Here is an 18,268-nt window from a genome sequence, read left to right on the forward strand (position 1 = left end):
GAGAGAGAGAGAGAGAGAGAGAGAGAGAGAGAGAGAGAGAGAGAGAGAAGAGAAGAGAAGAGAAGAGAAGAGGAGAGGAGAGCGAGAGCGAGAGAGGTCTTTTTAGTCCTTCATGGTAGAATAGACTATAACTCTGGTCTTCTACAGGATTGTAGAGTTTCTCCTTTCTCCATAGTTTCTACACCTGAAATCCAGAGTAGATGAGATCAAAATAAAACTTAGACTGTAAAGACTCAGATCTCCAATTTACACGGTGCAGATTATCTTGTACATGATTCATCATCACAGTAAATCAAAACAGAAATAGTAAACTACGAGCAATGTATTGGATACAGTCTTTATCTCCCAAAGAAAGGGTAAGTTTTTAAATCTGATTAAACTATTCATCTTTTCTCCTATTTACAATAAGCTTATCTTCATTTTCAATCCTGTAAAACCTAAATGAACAGTCACATTTTATCCGTTGATGAGAAGGTGGTCAGTGTTACTTTATCTTATACTATTCTCTGAAAGACTGGACTTTGCAGACTTATTTGCAGTGTGGAGTCAGGACAAGAATAGGTCTGGGGGCTTTTGAAAGACTGTGAGTTTGCACTGAAACTGCTGAGAAAGAATCTGATGTTGAGGAGAGCAGTGTTGGGTTGGGGCATAGCATAAGTTCTCTGTTTAAAATTCGCCTTGTGGCTTTGATGTAAAAGCTAATACAAGGGGGAAAAAACTGACCAACCAACTAAACAAACAAAAAACAATTCCACTTAAATCTTAAAACACTCTGGAGTACTTCATTAACATTTCCTTAAACTTGCTTAGGCTTGTCTCATGATCTTCCGCCTCTGCTCTTACTGACAAAGAGATATAGGGGTTAGGACACTTCTAGCACAAAGGCTTTGTTTCTGGTTCTGTGTCTTCTTTGGCTGCAGTTTGATAAGCACAATGTTTTTGTACTATGCACAGACTGAAACAACACAAACTTGCCTTACTTGGTGCAGAAAAACTAAATAAATTAATAATGCCCAAACAAAAATGAGAGGATGTGTTAGAGATGACAGGATGACTCAATGAATACACACAAAACTTACAAAGATGTGAATTAGTATTAGAGGCACTGTCCTGTCTAAATGTAGACAGGCTGTGTTGAGGAATTGGTATCTGCTTTGGGCTTTCTGTCCACAGACAATAATGTGGGGTAGGTGTTTTTAAAGAGGAAACGTTGTTGAGATGCACCATGTAGAACATGGGCACCATGCAGGTGTATTTATATGGAGTGCACGTGGTGAGACATGGCTGGAACAGAGATGCTCAGAGCCATAGTGAGGATCACGACTACTGTGTTTTGGAACAGTAATAATCTTGCAGCAATGAGTCCTTTCGGTTCACATGACCATTTATCCATGTAAAACAGTGATAGGAAAGAGGCAAAGGGGAATGGGATGTATGAAAATTAAAGGTGAAAGGAAAACCTAAATGCGATTCTTGCTTTCTTATTAGACACATAGAATAAGCATTATTCCTAAAGGCCATTAGTGGTTTTCTAAAGAATCCTCAGGATTGTCAGTTTTCTTTTCTGTGTGATTTATCAAATCTGCTCATACATATATAAAGATATAAATATATACAAATAGATAAATATACATAAAGATGATATGATACATGATAGAGAAAGAGAGAGAGAGAGGTAGAAATAGAGATAAAGGTATGGACATGAAAATCTATATGCACACATCCCAATAAGAGTTATTGTATTTCAACTATTGTCATCCCCATTTTATCCTGGGACCCTCTTGTATCTCTGGCATCTGAGACTTTTTAGGGGCTACCCCCATTTTCCCATTGCCAACTGCTACATACCTCAGTTCTATTTTCTGACACTCTGTACTTCTCTCCTGTCTCCTCCTGCACCTGATCATGACCCACTTTCCTGCCCATCCTTTCTTTCTCCCAGATCCCTCCCTCTTTCTACCTTTTTTATAGCTTACAAATACCATTATTTTGCTAAACTGAAATCTCTTCAAGAAAATATTAAGACTGAAAATGCCTTTTCAAGGGTAGTATTTCTATCAACTACCTCATATAAAATTTAAATTACAAGATAACTTTTTCATAAGTCTTAGGTTTTCTGGAAAGTCATCAATCCTGTCATATAGGCCATACTTGTATGGAAGATATACACAGGACCACTGATAAAAATACAAACAGATCTATCTGGGTGCATGTATAATAAAAATAAGTTGTTTGTTTCTGCACAGCAGAAGTGAGAATTCAACTTTAGTTCTGTTTTAACTCTCCTCAGATATTATTTTTGCTTTGGTGATGAATTATTCTAAAATAAGTTAGTAGTTAATGAAGTTATATAATTTTTGAAAACAGCTAATATTTACAAATAAAAGTGATTCTCTAGTGTTAGGTAACATCATTTATGCTTCAGAAATTGTTATGTTTTATAAAATTATTGTTTATAAATTAAAAATTATAAGCATTATAAGTGTCACATATAATATATATGTGTATATATATACATATATAAATACATATATAATATATTTTATTTAATTTAAATTGATACTTAGAATTTTAAAGTATAAAAATTGGTCATTGAAATGTATCATGAGGTAAACAGGTATTTCCTTGTCTAACAAACTAAAATCCATGCCCTGGGCCCATATTGTTGAAGAAGGATATCAATTCCTCCAGTCATCACATAAATGGGATGTGTGAGGACACATAAACACACACACACACACACAAATATACACACACATGCACACACACACACAAGTGAGAGAAATTTTTGGACAAATGGATCCAATGAAATTACATTGAGGACATTTTTCAATCTTATAAGATACAAATATTTGAATACATAGTTAAAAGAAAATATAAAACCTACTGTTGCAACAAATAAGCTTTTCAAGGCGGGCGTGGTGGCACAGGCCTTTAATCCAGCACTTGGGAGGCAGAGGGAGGCGGATTTCTGAGTTCAAATCCAGCCTGGTCTACAGAGTGAGTTCCAGGACAGCCAGGGCTACACAGAGAAACTCTGTCTTGAAAAACAAAAAAAAAAAAAAAAAAAAAAAAGTTTTTCACATAATAATGAAAAAGAGTGATAAGTCAGAAGATAGGCTTGCATAACATAAATACATGTATGTGTGTATATTATTATCCTCTAGAATATTTTTCAAATTTATAAAAAAATCAAAAATCTCTGAGAAACCTCAAACTCAAAAGTAGGAATCTTTAATTCTCTAATGTAATAAACCTAAATGTAACAGAGGCATTATAATATATTATTCTTTGATTGAAAAAATGTTAGAGTATGGGATAAACCCTTATTTTTCTGTGGCAACAGTAAAACTGTATACTGGCTATAATAGTTAATATTAAAATATGATTAATAAAATTTTGCAGAATAAAATTATATGAGAGATACAGTAGACAAAAAAAAATGAGTAAATTGATTGAGAACCTTGTTAGAATCATTAATCTTACTGGTACATTTCTAAGTATTTTCTTATTATAGAGGACAGGGAAAGAAGGAGCAATGGGATCCACAAACACGTGTGAATGTATGCACGGATAAATGACTCATCCTTTCAAACCACTCAGAACTGATAAAGAAAGTATTTGGGCTTATACTCTCCAAACACACCCTACAGATTCATATTTTTTTTTCTAAGTTTTCTCATCAATGAATCACTTTTTTTCAGAGAAAGAGCAAATTCAACAGTTTAGAATATCAACAGGAATCAAAGCATCTGAATAATATTCATATTTTTATTCCTCAAAGATCAAAAGCTTTTATCAAGTTCAGATAGCTTCATGTTGAAAGTTGAAAAGCTTCTCCACGGATTTCATGACTATGGCAGGTGAGTCTAACATCATGGTGTAGAACCAAGGAATTTCAATGTCTTGTCATTTATCCCAATATGTCATTTCTTTGTCTGCAGGTTAAACATTTGTCCACTAACTCCTATCTATTATAGCCACTGATAAGATGCATAACTATAGTGTGACTGAGTTTATTCTTTTTGGATTGACACGGGATCCAGAAAAACAGAAGGCAATATTTGGAGTCTTCTTGATTCTTTACCTTATGACATTAATGGGGAACTTTCTCATCGTGGTCACCATTAAGATGAGTCAGACACTTGGGAGTCCCATGTACTTTTTCCTCTTCTATTTGTCCTTCGCTGATGCTTGCTTCTCTACAACTACAGCACCAAGATTGATTGTGGATGCCCTCTCCCAGAAAAAATTTATTTCCTACAATGAATGTATGACTCAGGTCTTTGCAGCTCACTTCTTTGGGTGCATGGAGATCTTCGTGCTCATCCTCATGGCCTTTGACCGCTATGTAGCAATCTGTAAGCCTCTCAGATATACAAATATAATGAGCCAACGTATCTGTGGTATATTAGTGATTCTTGCCTGGGTAGGGTCTTGTATTCACTCTTCAGCACAGATTTTCTTAGCCTTAAGATTACCATTCTGTGGCCCAAATGTGATTGATCATTATTTCTGTGATTTGCAGCCCTTACTGAAACTTGCCTGCATGGATACCTATGTGATAAATTTGCTAGTTGTATCTAATAGTGGTGCCATATGTATGGTAAGTTTCACACTATTGCTTATCTCCTATATTGTAATCTTATACTCTCTGAGAAACCACAGTGCAGAAGGCAGACGAAAGGCTTTGTCTACGTGCACTTCTCATTTCATTGTGGTGGTCATATTTTTTGGTCCCTGTATATTTATATACACACGCCCACCAACCACCTTCCCAATAGACAAGATGGTGTCTGTGTTTTATACAATTGGAACACCTCTGCTCAACCCTCTTATCTATACTCTGAGGAATGCAGAAGTAAAAAATGCCATGAAAAAATTATGGTGTGGTAAAGTATGACTTCAGTGGATAAATAATATATGAGGATTCTATAGTAAAGTACTTTAAGAGGTAGACTGTGATACATGGGCTGGAAATATACAGTATTTATTAGAGTATATAATCAAGATATCTGTCTTGTGTATATATGGACACATAAGAATCTTGGGCCAGTTAAATAGTGTCATGGGTTGGTGTGCTTGTCACCAAGCCTGATGAATTTACTATAATCCCTGAAGCTGACATGGTTAAAGGAGAAAATAAATTCCTGTAATTTGTCCTCTGACCTCATGTTGTACACATATACAAAAATATATGTATATATAAATACATAAATCAATTCATGCAGTAAAATATTTTAAAAGTCATAATCTGATCCAAACCTCATATACAGGTAGAAACTTAATAATTAGTTATGTACATAGGTAAATAATTAATTGATAAATAACTGTATTTATGTGAAAGGTTGTTTGTAAATTACTTTTAAAGATTTTGCTTTTGTCTGTTTTGAGTATGTTCACAAAGATAATGTATGTAAAATCATGCATATCAAAATTTTGACCATGCCAATCTAAGAATTGCAAGAATGATCGTAGAAATCCTAACCTTCTTGCCTCTCTGGGGGATTTACATTAATATACAAGTGAAGTAGAACAAGAACTTGAAAGTACACCTTATAATCCAACCCTTGCAGAAAAGATATCACCTCCTGTGGATGGTGAGGGTGGGAGGTTTTTTTTTTTTTGAAACTGAACTGGAGGTCTTTCATGTGGCCATTAGAAATGGAAGGGCAGGATAATTGAAATACAGGCAACTTGAATATGCAGTTCAAGGAAAAAGACATTATATAACAGGGTGAGAGACAGACAGAGAGATAAAGAGAGGACATGGGGAGACACATAGAAATCCTGATTCTCTCTGGGAGAAGAGGACATTACCATACTTATTGTTTTTTGTTTTTTCAGCTATGTGCATATTGGGAGAAATAAATGGATTTTCTAGAAATGAATACAGTTAACTTGGAATAGGTTAACTTATTAAAGTTCATGAGTACCAAAATGATGAGACGGAAGAGGACTTTTTTTTTTAAATACTATTATGGCTTTAAATAGTACAAATTTAGAATTGACGTTTTCAGGATTAAAAGTCAGAGCTGTCCTCATTAGACTTTCAGCTAGATGAATAGTTTAAATCATAGGCACTAATATCCCAAAAGCATATTTCTCAAAGTTTTTAGTCACTTATTCACCAATGTCATATTTTTCTACTCAGGTGAATATCTATACTTTTCATTGTTTTGTGTCTTTGAGTTTTTATTTTAATACCTATGAAAATTCTAAGTATAATAACTTATTTTTAAGCAATTTTATTTATTTATTTACAACTCAAGCACTGTCCTTCCTCCTGGTCCCCCTTCACTAAGACCCTCTACCCACCCCACTCCCATTCTTTGAGAGGCTGGGGGCCCCTGGGTACCCCCACATCCTGGTGCATCAAGTCTCTGCCAGATTAGGCGAATCCTCTTCCACTGAGTCCAGATAAGACAGACCTTTTGGGGACCTCACACCACACTCAGAGTACAGCTTTAGGAAGAGACTCTGCTCCTCTTGGTGGGGACCCACATTGAGATTGAGCTGCACATCTGCTGATATGTACCAGGGTCCTCATTCCATCCCGTGCATTTTCTTTGGTTGGTGGCTTATTTTCTGAGAGCTAGGCAGTTGACTTTGTTGCTCATTCTGTGGTATTTCTATCCCCTTTGGGGACTTCAATCCTTCCCCCAACTTGTAAATAAGAGTCCTTCCCCCAACTCGTAAATAAGAGTCATAGGCATCCATCCTATGTTGTGAGAGTTAGCCCACTCTGTGCTCCCATGGGTCACACATTTATACCCATATAAGAGCTATCGGGATTCATGAATAAAATAAACACATACATACATACATACATACATACATATTACATACACACACACAGAGAGAAAGGGAGAGAGAGAGAGAGAGAGAGAGAGAGAGAGAGAGAGAGAGAGAGAGAGAGAAACCAGTAAATTTTGATATGCCTTGGCAGGCTCAAAGGCTGGACACTTGCAATTTTTCCTGTTGCTAGCAAAAACTCCTCTCCAGTGTTCTGGAGTTAACATCCTTAAAATCTGTATTTCATCTCTGCTACCCCAGACTCAATTGGGGAAGTGGCCATTATGGCTTCTTATCAGAATTCTCTTTTTTTTCCCCCAAGACAGGGTTTCTTTGTATAGCCTTGTCTGTCCTGGAACTCACTCTGTAGACCAGGCTGGACTCGAACTCAGAAATCCACCTGCCTCTGCCTGCCAAGTGCTGGGATTAAAAGCATGTGGCAACACTGCCCTGCGGCTCTGGAATTCTTACATGACTGTTCCATCTTATGCCCCTATCATGGTGATCCTCCTCCTCCTCCTCCTCCTCCTCCACTAAAATTTGAAATAAAAAAAGAAATAAAATTATAAAAATCAAGGTTATAGAAAAAGAAGTGTCTTCCAACCAGTGGTGGAATGACTGTCATCATAAAAGTGAACAAATTCGTAGCATCACCTACTGTGAGGAACTGCTGACATCATCAGTCCCACTAGGCTTTCTAGTGTATAGAAACTACTACAATTAGGAAATAGGTTTAATGCACAGAAAAATCTTACAAATGAATATTTTCTAATTTAAAATAGTCACTTATACATAATACTGACTAGTATTACAAATGTCAAGGAAAATAGTATGTGTCATCTCCTTACTCAGAGATCAGAGGCCTATAAGGGGAAGAGAGAAAAATGGTGTTTTAGACATAAAAGGAAGTAGAAACAGGGCTTGGTGACTCCTGTTTGAAATGCTCACACTCAGGTGAACAAGGCAGAAGGTTTGCAAGCTTGATAGCAGATTGGCTACATAGTGAGGCCCTGTCAAAATACAGAAGCTATATAACTAATTAAAAATATATATTAAGATATGAAAAGTGGAACATAAGCAAATAGTTGGAAAAACAGATGTTAAGTCAAGAGAAAAAGAAAAACATAAGAACAAGGTATGCAAATATAGGCACTATAAATGATAATATAAAACATCCAGTTGAAGTGAAATAACAAAGTGAAATTTGACCAACAGCGAAACAAACCAAGAAAAGGAACACACTAAAACTTACTGGTAAGCATCTCCTCTGGATAATAAATTTTTACTGATAGTCATGTATTAGAGGGTAACTTATTTATCTTTTAAATGTTTAAAAGAGTTCAAAGTAGAGAAAAATAGAAATAATTCATCACAATCAGTAAAGAGTGGGCTTTCTACTTAGAAAACAAACATTACCTACAGAGAAAGCAAACAGGTATTGAAACTGAAGGACTAACATTCATTTATAGTAGTAATGTATTGGTGTGTTTTTACTCAAGGAATTCAATTCAATAAAAAATAAAATATTTTAAGAATTATTAATTTTTTGATAATTTCACTTCTTGATCAGATTCAACTATTTCATTAAGTTTTCTAAGTTATGACCCCATCTCCCTACACCGCCAACTTCAAGTCTTCTTTTACCTATGTTTATAACCCATTGACTACTTTTTGCATTGTCCATATAGTTGTAGGCCATTGTCTGATGCTTGTTTGAACTTCTGAAAATCACACAGTTAAAGAAAACAAACTGCCCCTTCCTTGGAAGCCATTTGGTGCCCATAGCTCCTCAGTTAAGGGCAGGGGATCATGAAGCCTTTCACACTCCGTGATAATGGCTAGTTGATCTTGTGCTGGCAAAAACAAAAAACAAAAAATGAAAACCAATAACAGAAACTCCTAAGAGTTCAAGAAGACAATAGTTCTCTCTCATCCAGAAGAATCTTTCATACTTCAGAACAAGTCAAGGAAAGGTCCCTTAAAATATTTTAAAAGTAATTTATATGCTCCAATTTCATACAATGATGAAGTACAAACATGAAATCTTAATCCACAGACTTAGATGAATATTTTGGCAATTGTTTAGAAATGAGGACCCAATCAAGGTTCTCGGACATGCTACAGAGCAATGTGTGATTATTTACATTTCATTGATATGAAACACACATCCTCAGAGAAGTTAAGATCCAGTGAAGTATTCCAGTTTATATTTTTCTAACCAAGTATAAAGCTTCTAGGAATATGAGAGAGGTCAATCAGTTATCCCATTATCATCAATTTTCAGATGATTGTGTTCATGGAAAAAGGAGAATGTTTCATTAAGCATGTTTGTAGGAAAGTGATGAATATTTCTTCTTCTTTGGATATCATACGAGTCGGTAAGAACACAGGCTGCTCACTTGAAGCAAACTTGCATCATCAAAGATTCATCCCATGGACAAGTTTCTATAGCTATGAAGATTCTAAATAATATTAAATTCATTTCATTAACCAACAATAATAATAGGACATTGTCAAGGTGAGAAGTTTCCTGTTACCAGATCAAGATGACGCTTCACTGCGTGAAATATTACACACACACACACACACACACACACACACACACACAAACACACACACACACAAACACATACCCCACAAATATATGTATATATCCATCAAACATGTATCTATATAAAATCCAGAAAGAGAGGAAGCATACAATATTTGTCTTTGCATGGATTAATATGCTTTAATATGATCATATTCTGCTTTTTTCTATATCCAATAGATGACTTTTCATACATGAACAAAATTTAAATGTAAGCATCTATTAAATTTTCTTGATATACAACTAGTTTGATCTAATTACTTTGTACTATGAGGTATCTAATAACTTTGTTCTTTGCTACATTTGTAACTGGAGCCATGGAACCCTCCACATATACTCTTTGGTTGGTGGTTTAGTCCCTGGGAGCTGTAGGGGTCAAGATAGTTAATATTGTTCTTCCTATGGGGTTGCAATCCCCATCAGCTCTTTTAGTCCTCTGCTAGTTATTCCACTGGGGTTCCCAGTAAACATTGTGGTGCAATAAATATTGATTTTCTGTAAGTATCTCAATAAATAGTATCTTTCAAGTAAATACTTAAAACTTGAGTACTATATGTTGCATATATTCTACTTTTTAACAATAAACATAATTAATGTATATTTAAAAGCAAATTTAATTTGAATTCATTCTATCCTTTGCTATACACACTTTTCTTCATCCTCATGAATATTTCTTGTGTGTATTCTTTTTTTTTTTTTTTTTGTCTTTTTTTCGAGATAGGGTTTCTCTGTGTAGTCCTGGCTGTCCTGGAACTCACTTTGTAGACCAGGTTGGCCTCGAACTCAGAAATCTGCCTGTCTCTGCCTCCCAAGTGCTGGGATTAAAGGCGTACACCACCACCACCCAGCTCTTGTTTGTATTCTTAAAGACTCTCTTGTATAGTGTTATTTACTTACTTCACCTATTTTTTAAAAGATTTATTAATTTACTTTATGTATATGAATATACTGTAGCTGTTTTCAGACAACCAGAGCAGGGCATCATATCCCGTTACAGATGGTTGTGAGCGAACATGTTCTTGTTGGGAATTGAACTCATGACCTCTGGAAGAGCAGTCAGTGCTCCTAACTGCTGGGTCATCTTTTCAGCCTCAGGGAGTACTTTTTAAATTTCATTCATGAGAGGCTCTTGAAAATACTCAGTCTTTTTTTTTTTTTTTTCTTTCTTCCCAATTTTTTATTAGGTATTTTCTTCATTTACATTTCAAATGTAAATGAAGAAAAGTAATTTTCTATCCCAAAAGTTCCCTATACCCTCCCCTGCCACTCCCCTACCCACCCACTACCACTTCTTGGCCCTGGTATTCATCTGTATTGGGGCATATAAAGTTTGCAAGACCAACAGGCCTCTCTTCCCAATGATGGCCAACTAGGCTATATTCTGCTACATATGCAGCTAGAGACACGAGCTCTGGGGGTACAGGTTAGTACATATTGTTGTTCCACCTATAGGGCTGTAGACCCCTTCAGCTCCTTGGATAGTTTCTCTAGCTCCTCTCTTGGGGCCCTGTGTTCCATCCAATAGATGACTGTGAGCATCCACTTCTGTGTTTGCCAGTCACTGGCATAGCCTCAGAAGAGACAGCAATATTAGGGTCCTTTCAGCAAAATATTGCTGGCATATACAATAGTGTCTGAGTTTGGTGGCTGATTATAAGATGGATCCCCACGTGGGGCAGTCTCTGGATGGTCTATCCTTTTGTCTCAGCTCCAGACTTTGTTTCTGTAAATCCTTCCATGGGTGTTTTATTCACAATTCTAAGAAGGACAAAGTGTCCACAATTTGGTCTTCCTTCTTCTTGAGTTTCATGTGTTTTGCAAATTGTATCTTGGGTATTCTAAGTTTCTGGGCTAATATCCATTTATCAGTGAGTACGTATCATGTGAGTTCTTTTGTGATTGAGTTGCCTCACTCAGGATGATACCCTCCAGATCCATCCATTTGCCTAGGAATTTCATAAATTCATTGTTTTCAATAGCTGAGTAGTACTCCATTGTGCAAATGTACCACATTTTCGGTATCCATTCCTCTGTTGAGGGACATCTGGGCTCTTTCCAGTCTCTGGTTATTATAAATAAGGCTTCTATGAATATAATGGCACATGTGTTCTTATTACCAGTTGGAACATCCTCTGGATACATACCCAGGAAAGGTAGTTCTGGATCCTCTGGTAGTACAATATCCAATTTTCTGAGGAACCACCAGAGGGATTTCCAGAGTGTTTGTACAAGCTTGCAATCCCACCAACAATGGAGGAGTGTTCCTCTTTCTCCACAACCTCGCCAGCATCTGCTGTCTCCTGAATTTTTACCTTAGCCATTCTGACTGGTATGAGGTAGAATCTCAGGGTTGTTTTGATTTGCACTTCCTGAATGATTAAGGATATTGAACATTTTTTCAGGTCTTTCTGAGCCATTCGAAAATCCTCAGTTGAGAATTCTTTGTTTAGATCTGTGCCCCATTTTTAATGGGGTTATTTGATTTTCTGGAGTCCTCCTTCTTGAGTTCTTTACGTATATTGGATATTAGTCCCCTATCTGATTTAGGATTGGTAAAGATTCTTTCCCAATCTGTTGGTGGCCTTTTTGTCTTATTGACACTGTCTTTTGCCTTACAGAAGCTTTGCAATTTTATGAGGTCCCATTTTTTTTGTTTTGTTTTGTTTTTTTTCGAGACAAGGTTCTCTGTCTAGCCCAGGCTGTCCTGGAACTCACTTTGTAGACCAGGCTGGCCTCAAACTCAGAAATCTACCTGCCTCTGCCTCCCAAGTGCTGGGATTAAAGGCGTGCACCATCACTGCCCAGTGGGGTCCCATTTTTCAATTCTTGACCTTACAGCACAAGCCATTGCTGTTCTATTCAGGAATTTTTTCCCCTGTGCCCATTTCTTCAAGGCTTTTCCCCACTTTCTCCTCTAAGAGTTTCAGTGTCTCTGGTTTTATGTGGAGTCCCCTGATCCTCTTAGACTTGAGCTTTGTACAAGGAGATAAGAATGGATCAATTCCCATTCTTCTATATGATAACCGCCAAGGATAGAACTTAAGTACTATATTGAATAGGTAGGTAGAAAGTGGGTAGCCTTGTCTAGTTCCTGATTTTCCTGGGATTGCTTCCACTTTCTCTCCATTTACTTTGATGTTGGCTACTGGTTTCCTGTAGATTTCTTCTTAGGTATGGGCCTTGAATTCCTGATCTTTCCAAGACTTCTATCATGAATGGGTGTTAGATTTTGTTAAATGCTTTCTCAGCATCTAATGAGATGATCATGTGGATTTGTCTCTGAGTTTGTTTATAATGGATTTCATTGATGGATTTCCCTATATTAAACCCTCCCTGCATCCCTGGAATGAAGCCTACTGGGTCATGATGGATGATTGTTTTTATGTGTCCTTGGGTTTGGTTAGTGAGTATTTTATTGAGTATTTTTGCATCGATATTTTCTTCACCTATTTAATTTAATTTTCCTGTACATTCTCTCTCTGTAATATATGTATATATACATATATAATTTATGTTTTTACATTCAAATGATATCCCCCTTCCTGTTTTCCCCTTCACAATTCCCCATCCCATTTCCACTCCCTTTTCCTCTATTTCACTGGGGCATCAAGACTTCACAGGACCAATGGCCTCTCCTCCTTCTGATGTTAGGTAAGACCACATATGTAGCTGGAGCCATGGAACCTTCCACATATACTCTTTAGTTCCTGGTTTAGTCCTTGGGAGCTCTAGGGGTCAGATAAGTTAATCAAAACACTAAATACAAAGACCAAAAAACAATATATTAAAAGAAGTAAGGGGAAAAGTTCAAGTAACATATAAAGGCAGTCCTATCAAAATTATACTAGACTTCTCAACAGAGACTTCAAAAGATAAAAGATCTTGGGCAGATGTCGTAGAGATGTTAAGAGAACAAAAATACCAGGCCAGGCTACTATAACCAACAAAACTTTAAATTACCACAGATGGGTCCACCAAAATATTCCATGACAAAATCAAATTTAAACAATATCTTTCCACTAATCCAGCCACACAGGGGGTAATAGAAGGAAAACTCCAAAACAAGGAGGGCAACTACACCCAAGAAAAATCAAGAAATTAATCTTCTCATTACAAATCCTGTATTTCTTTTGAGGTATTTATTTATTTTCTCTTTAAAAGCCTCCACCATCTTTATAAAAGTGGATTTAAGATCATTTTTTTGTGTTTCAGTTGTTTTATGTTATTCAGGGCTTTCTGTAGTGGGGTAGCTATGATTTGGAGGTGTCATATTGCTTGGGTTCTTACTGACTGTTTTCTTTCCAGGGTCTTTAACAATCTGGATAATTTTGGACATTGGATGTTCTTATGGTAGTAGGTATTGGGAGCGGGAAGTGTGTTATTCTTGGGCCAGGGAGTGGAATCATTTGGAGGTATGGCCTTGTTAGAATAGGTGTGACCTTGTTGGAGTAAGTGTGTCACTGTGGGTGTGGGCTTCAGATCCTCACTCTAGTTGCCTGGAAGCCAGTCTTCCACCAGCAGTTTTTGGATGAAGATGTAGAACTCTCAGCTCTGCCTGTGCCATGCCTGCCTTGATACCAACATGCTCCCACCTTGATGACAATGAACTAAACCTCTGAACCTATAAGCTAGCCCCAATTAAATGTTGTTTTTGTAAGCTGCCAAATGTCCAGATTAGATGACTCTATTTGTCTTCCTGTGCAGTTGCTAACCCCTCCAGGTCCCTCAATCCTTTCCCCAACCCTTCTACTAGCCTCCTCAAGCTCCATCTAAATATTAACTATGGGTTTCTGCATGTGTTTATGTCAACTGCTGGGTAGTGCCTCTCAGAGGACGTTCATACTAGGCACTTATCGGCATGCTATTAGCATAGAACCCAATCACAGACACAGATACTCATTGCCTGGCTTGGTTTACCCTGTGATGTTAAAACTGGTCTTTGACAACCTGTGGATCAGGACCCGAGGTAAATTGCTCTGTGTGTTTACCAGTTATGGATTTCTACGTTCGTCTCTATATGAGAAAAAAAGAAGCCTCTTTGAGGAGTAGTGAGAGTTTCCCTTATCTGCTGTACAAGGATGTGTTCTAGAGATACTTGTTAATACATTTTGAAACATCGTTTTTAAGATTGTAACCATTTAGACATATATACTTGTTCTAGATTATTTCACTGTTTTACTGGACTGCTATCTATCTACCCATCGATCCATCAATCTATTTGTCTGTCAATCTATTATGTATCTATCTATCTATCTATCTATCTATCTATCTATCTATCTATCTATCACCATCTATGTATTCAAACTTCCCTTGTGTATTTATAGCCTTTTTTCTTTTTCTTTTTACCAACCACATTATCTAAATTCCACTCTATACATTTGTTCTACAAACTGTTAATTTATTATTTTTTATTTACAGACAGAGTTTTAATAATTCCAAGATAGTCTTACAGTCGTTAACTATGCATAGCTAATAATGACCTTGAAGTTCCTCTGACCTTCTGCCCTCTACCTCCTAATGTGTAGAGTGTAGACATATATCACAAGGCTGCATGCAATATTCTTGTAGACATTTGAACAAATATCTTCTAACCCTAAATAAAGAATCAATGATAGACTAAAATATGGGTAGCACCAAAATCCAACATGATCAAACAATTAGTTTTATTTGGTTAGTTACTGGAATATGGCTGAAGAATTACTGGCAGGTACAGAAATGACTTAAAGATAGCTGAGTTACCAAAGCTAGTTTAAAACAGAGCACAATGGTGCTGAGAAAGTATATCCTTTTGTTTTAGGATAAAGTGTTCTGTAGATATATATTAAATCCATCTGTTTCATAACTTCTGTTAGTGTCCATGTATCTCTGTTTAGTATCTGTTTCCAGGATCTGTCCATTGCTGAGAGTGGGGTGTTGAAGTCTCCCACTATTATTGTGTGAGGTGCAACGTGTGTTTTGAGTTTTACTAAAGTTTCTTTAATGAATGTGGCTGCTCTTGTATTTGGAGCATAGATATTCAGAATTGAGAGTTCCTCATGGTAGATTTTACCTTTTATAAGTATGAAGTGCCCTCCTTGTCTTTGTTGATAACTTTGGGTTGGAAGTCAATTTTATTCAATATTAGAATGGCTACTCCCGCTTGTTTCTTCAGACCATTTGCTTGGAAAATTGTTTTCCAGTCTTTCACTCTGAGGTAGTGTCTGTCTTTGTCCCTGAGGTGGGTTTTCTGTAAGCAGCAAAATGTTGGGTCCTGTTTGTGTAGCCAGTCTATTAGTCTATGTCTTTTTATTGGGGAATTGAGTCCATTGATGTTAAGAGAGATTAAAGAAAAGTAATTGCCTCCTGTTATTTTTGTTGTTAAAGTTGGGATTCTGTTCTAATGGCGATATTCTTTTAGGTTTGTTGAAGGATTACTTTTTTGCTTTTTCTAGGGTATAGTTTCCATCCTTGTGTTGGTTATTTACCATTATTATCCTTTGAAGGGCTGGATTCGTGGATAGATATTGTGTGAATTTGGTTTTATCATGGAATACTTTGGTTTCTCCATCTATGGTAGTTGAGAGTTTTGCTGGGTATAGTAGTCTGGGCTGGCATTTGTGCTCTCTTAGGGTCTGTATAACATCTGTCCAGGATCTTCTGGCTTTCATAGACTCTGCTGAGAAGTCTGGTGTAATTCTAATAGGCCTGCTTTTATATGTTACTTCACCATTTTCCCTTACTGCTTTTAATATTCTATCTTTATTTAGTTCATTTGTTGTTCTGATTATTATGTGTCAGGAGGAATTTCTTTTCTGGTCCAGTCTATTTGGAGTTCTCTAGGCTTCTTGTATGTTCAAGGGCATCTATGTTTTTTTAGGTTCAGGAAATTTTTTTCTATAATTTTGTTGAAGATATTTGCTGGCCCTTAAATTTGAAAATCTTCATTCTCATCTACTCCTATTATCCGTAGGTTTGGTCTTCTCATTGTCCGCATTTCCTGGATGTTTTGAGTTAGGACCTTTTTTCATTTTGCATTTTCTTTGATTGTTGTGTCCATGTTCTCTATGCAATCTTCTGCATCTGAAATTCTCTCTTCCATCTCTTGTATTCTGTTGCTGATGCTCACATCTATGGTTCCTGATTTCTTTCCTAGGGTTTCTATCTCCATAGTTGTTTAACTTTGGGTTTTTTTTTTTATTGTTTCCACATTACTTTTTAGGTCTTGGATGGTTTTGTTCAGTTCCATCACCTGTTTGGCTGTGTTTTCCTGTAATTCTTTAAGGGATTTTGTGTTTCCTTTTTAAGGACTTCTACTTGTTTAGCAGTGTTTTCCTGTTGTTCTTTAAGGCTTTCTACCTGTTTAGCAGGATTGTCCTGTGATTCTTTAAAGGCTTCTATCTGTTTAGCAGTGTTGTTCTGTATTTCTTTAAGTGAGTTATTAATGCCCTTCTTAAAATCTTCTACTAACATAATGAGATATGTCTTTAAATCTGAGTCTCGCTTTTCGGGTATGTTGGGGTTATCCAGGACTGGCTGAAGTTGGAGTGCTGGATTCTGATGATGGTGAGGCATCTTGCTTTCTGTTAGTAAGATTCTTACGTCTGCCCTTTGCAATTTGGTAATCTCTGGAGTTAGTTGTTATAGTTGTGTCTGTTTGGCACTTGTTCCTCCTGTGGTTCTGGTAGCCTCTGTCAGCAGTCTGGGAGTCCAGCTCTCTCCTGAGTCTCCTTGGTCAGAGTACTCTCCTCAGGCAAGCACTCCTCTTGCCAGGGAAGGTAAACAGAGTTCTGGCATTCAGACCTTCCTCCTGGATGAAGATGTAGTCCTGAAATGGGGCCTGTCCCAGAAGATGTGTCGCCTATAAAGTTTGCACACTCACCAGTAAAGACTAGTCTCCAAGGGACCCTGGACACAATATGGCTCTCTCAACTGCTCTGGCAGCCCTCCGGGGTGGCCACTTCTCCTCTGGTGAGGAAAGTGTCCAGAAAACGGGGTCTGTTCCAGAAGCTGTGTTGCTTCTGCAGTCCACACTCTCACCAATGCAGACTGGAGCCTGTGAAAACCAGAGCAAAAATGGCTCCCTCAACAGTTCAGGCAGTGAGAGCCGTCCCTGGAAGATACCTTTCCTCTGGCAGGGAAGGAGCCCAGATGTCTGGAGCCCAAAACCAGGTCTGACCCAGAAGGTGTGTCACTTCTGCAGTCTGCATTCTCAACTGTGCAGACAGGAGCCTGTGTGACCCGGAACAAACATGGCTCCCTCACCAGGTATATCCTAAAACAAAAGAATATACCTTCTTCTCAGCACCACATGGTACCTCCTCCAAAATTGACCATATAATTGGTCACAAAACAGGCCTCCAAAGATACAAAAATATTGAAATTATCCCATGCATCCAATCAGATCACCAAGGACTAAGGCTGAACTTCAGTAACAGCATAAATAATAGAAAGACAACACTCATGTGGAAACTCAACAACACTCTACTCAATGATTCCTTGGTCAAGGATAAAATAAAGAAATTAAAAACTTTTTAGAATTTAATGAAAATGAAGCCACAACATACCCAAACTTATGGGACACAATGAAGCCAGTCCTAAGAGGAAAATTAATAGCCTTGAATGCCTCCAAAAAGAAACTAGAGAGAGCTTATACTAGCAGCCTGACAGCACACCTAGAAGCCCTAGAACTAAAGGAAGCAAATTCACCCAAGAGAAGTAGATGGTAAGATAACCAAACTAAAGGCTGAAATCAAACAAGTGGAAACAAAAAGGACTACTCAAAGAATCAACCAAACCAGGATCTGGTTCTTTGAGAAAATCAACAAGATAGATAAACCCTTAGCCAGACTAACTATAAGGCACAGGGACAGTGTTCTAATTAACAAAATCAGAAATGAAAAAGGA

The 18,268-nt window shown here is 37.1% G+C and overlaps 1 protein-coding gene across 1 annotated transcript; it reads left to right on the forward strand.

Moving 5' to 3' along the window:
• The first annotated feature begins 3,991 nt into the window (after positions 1-3,991).
• LOC110318791 (olfactory receptor 4C11-like) lies at positions 3,992-4,903 on the forward strand. The gene has a single exon (XM_021194056.1). It carries the CDS (start codon positions 3,992-3,994, stop codon positions 4,901-4,903), a length of 912 nt encoding a protein of 303 aa, XP_021049715.1.
• The last annotated feature ends 13,365 nt before the right edge of the window (positions 4,904-18,268 follow it).

This window comes from Mus pahari, chromosome 3, assembly GCF_900095145.1.
Source record: "Mus pahari chromosome 3, PAHARI_EIJ_v1.1, whole genome shotgun sequence".
NCBI lineage: Eukaryota > Metazoa > Chordata > Mammalia > Rodentia > Muridae > Mus > Mus pahari.

What these genes read in the sequence shown, in the direction of transcription:
- LOC110318791 (XM_021194056.1), top strand. Translation starts at nt 3,992, where the DNA reads ATGCATAACTATAGTGTGACTGAGTTTATTCTTTTTGGATTGACACGG.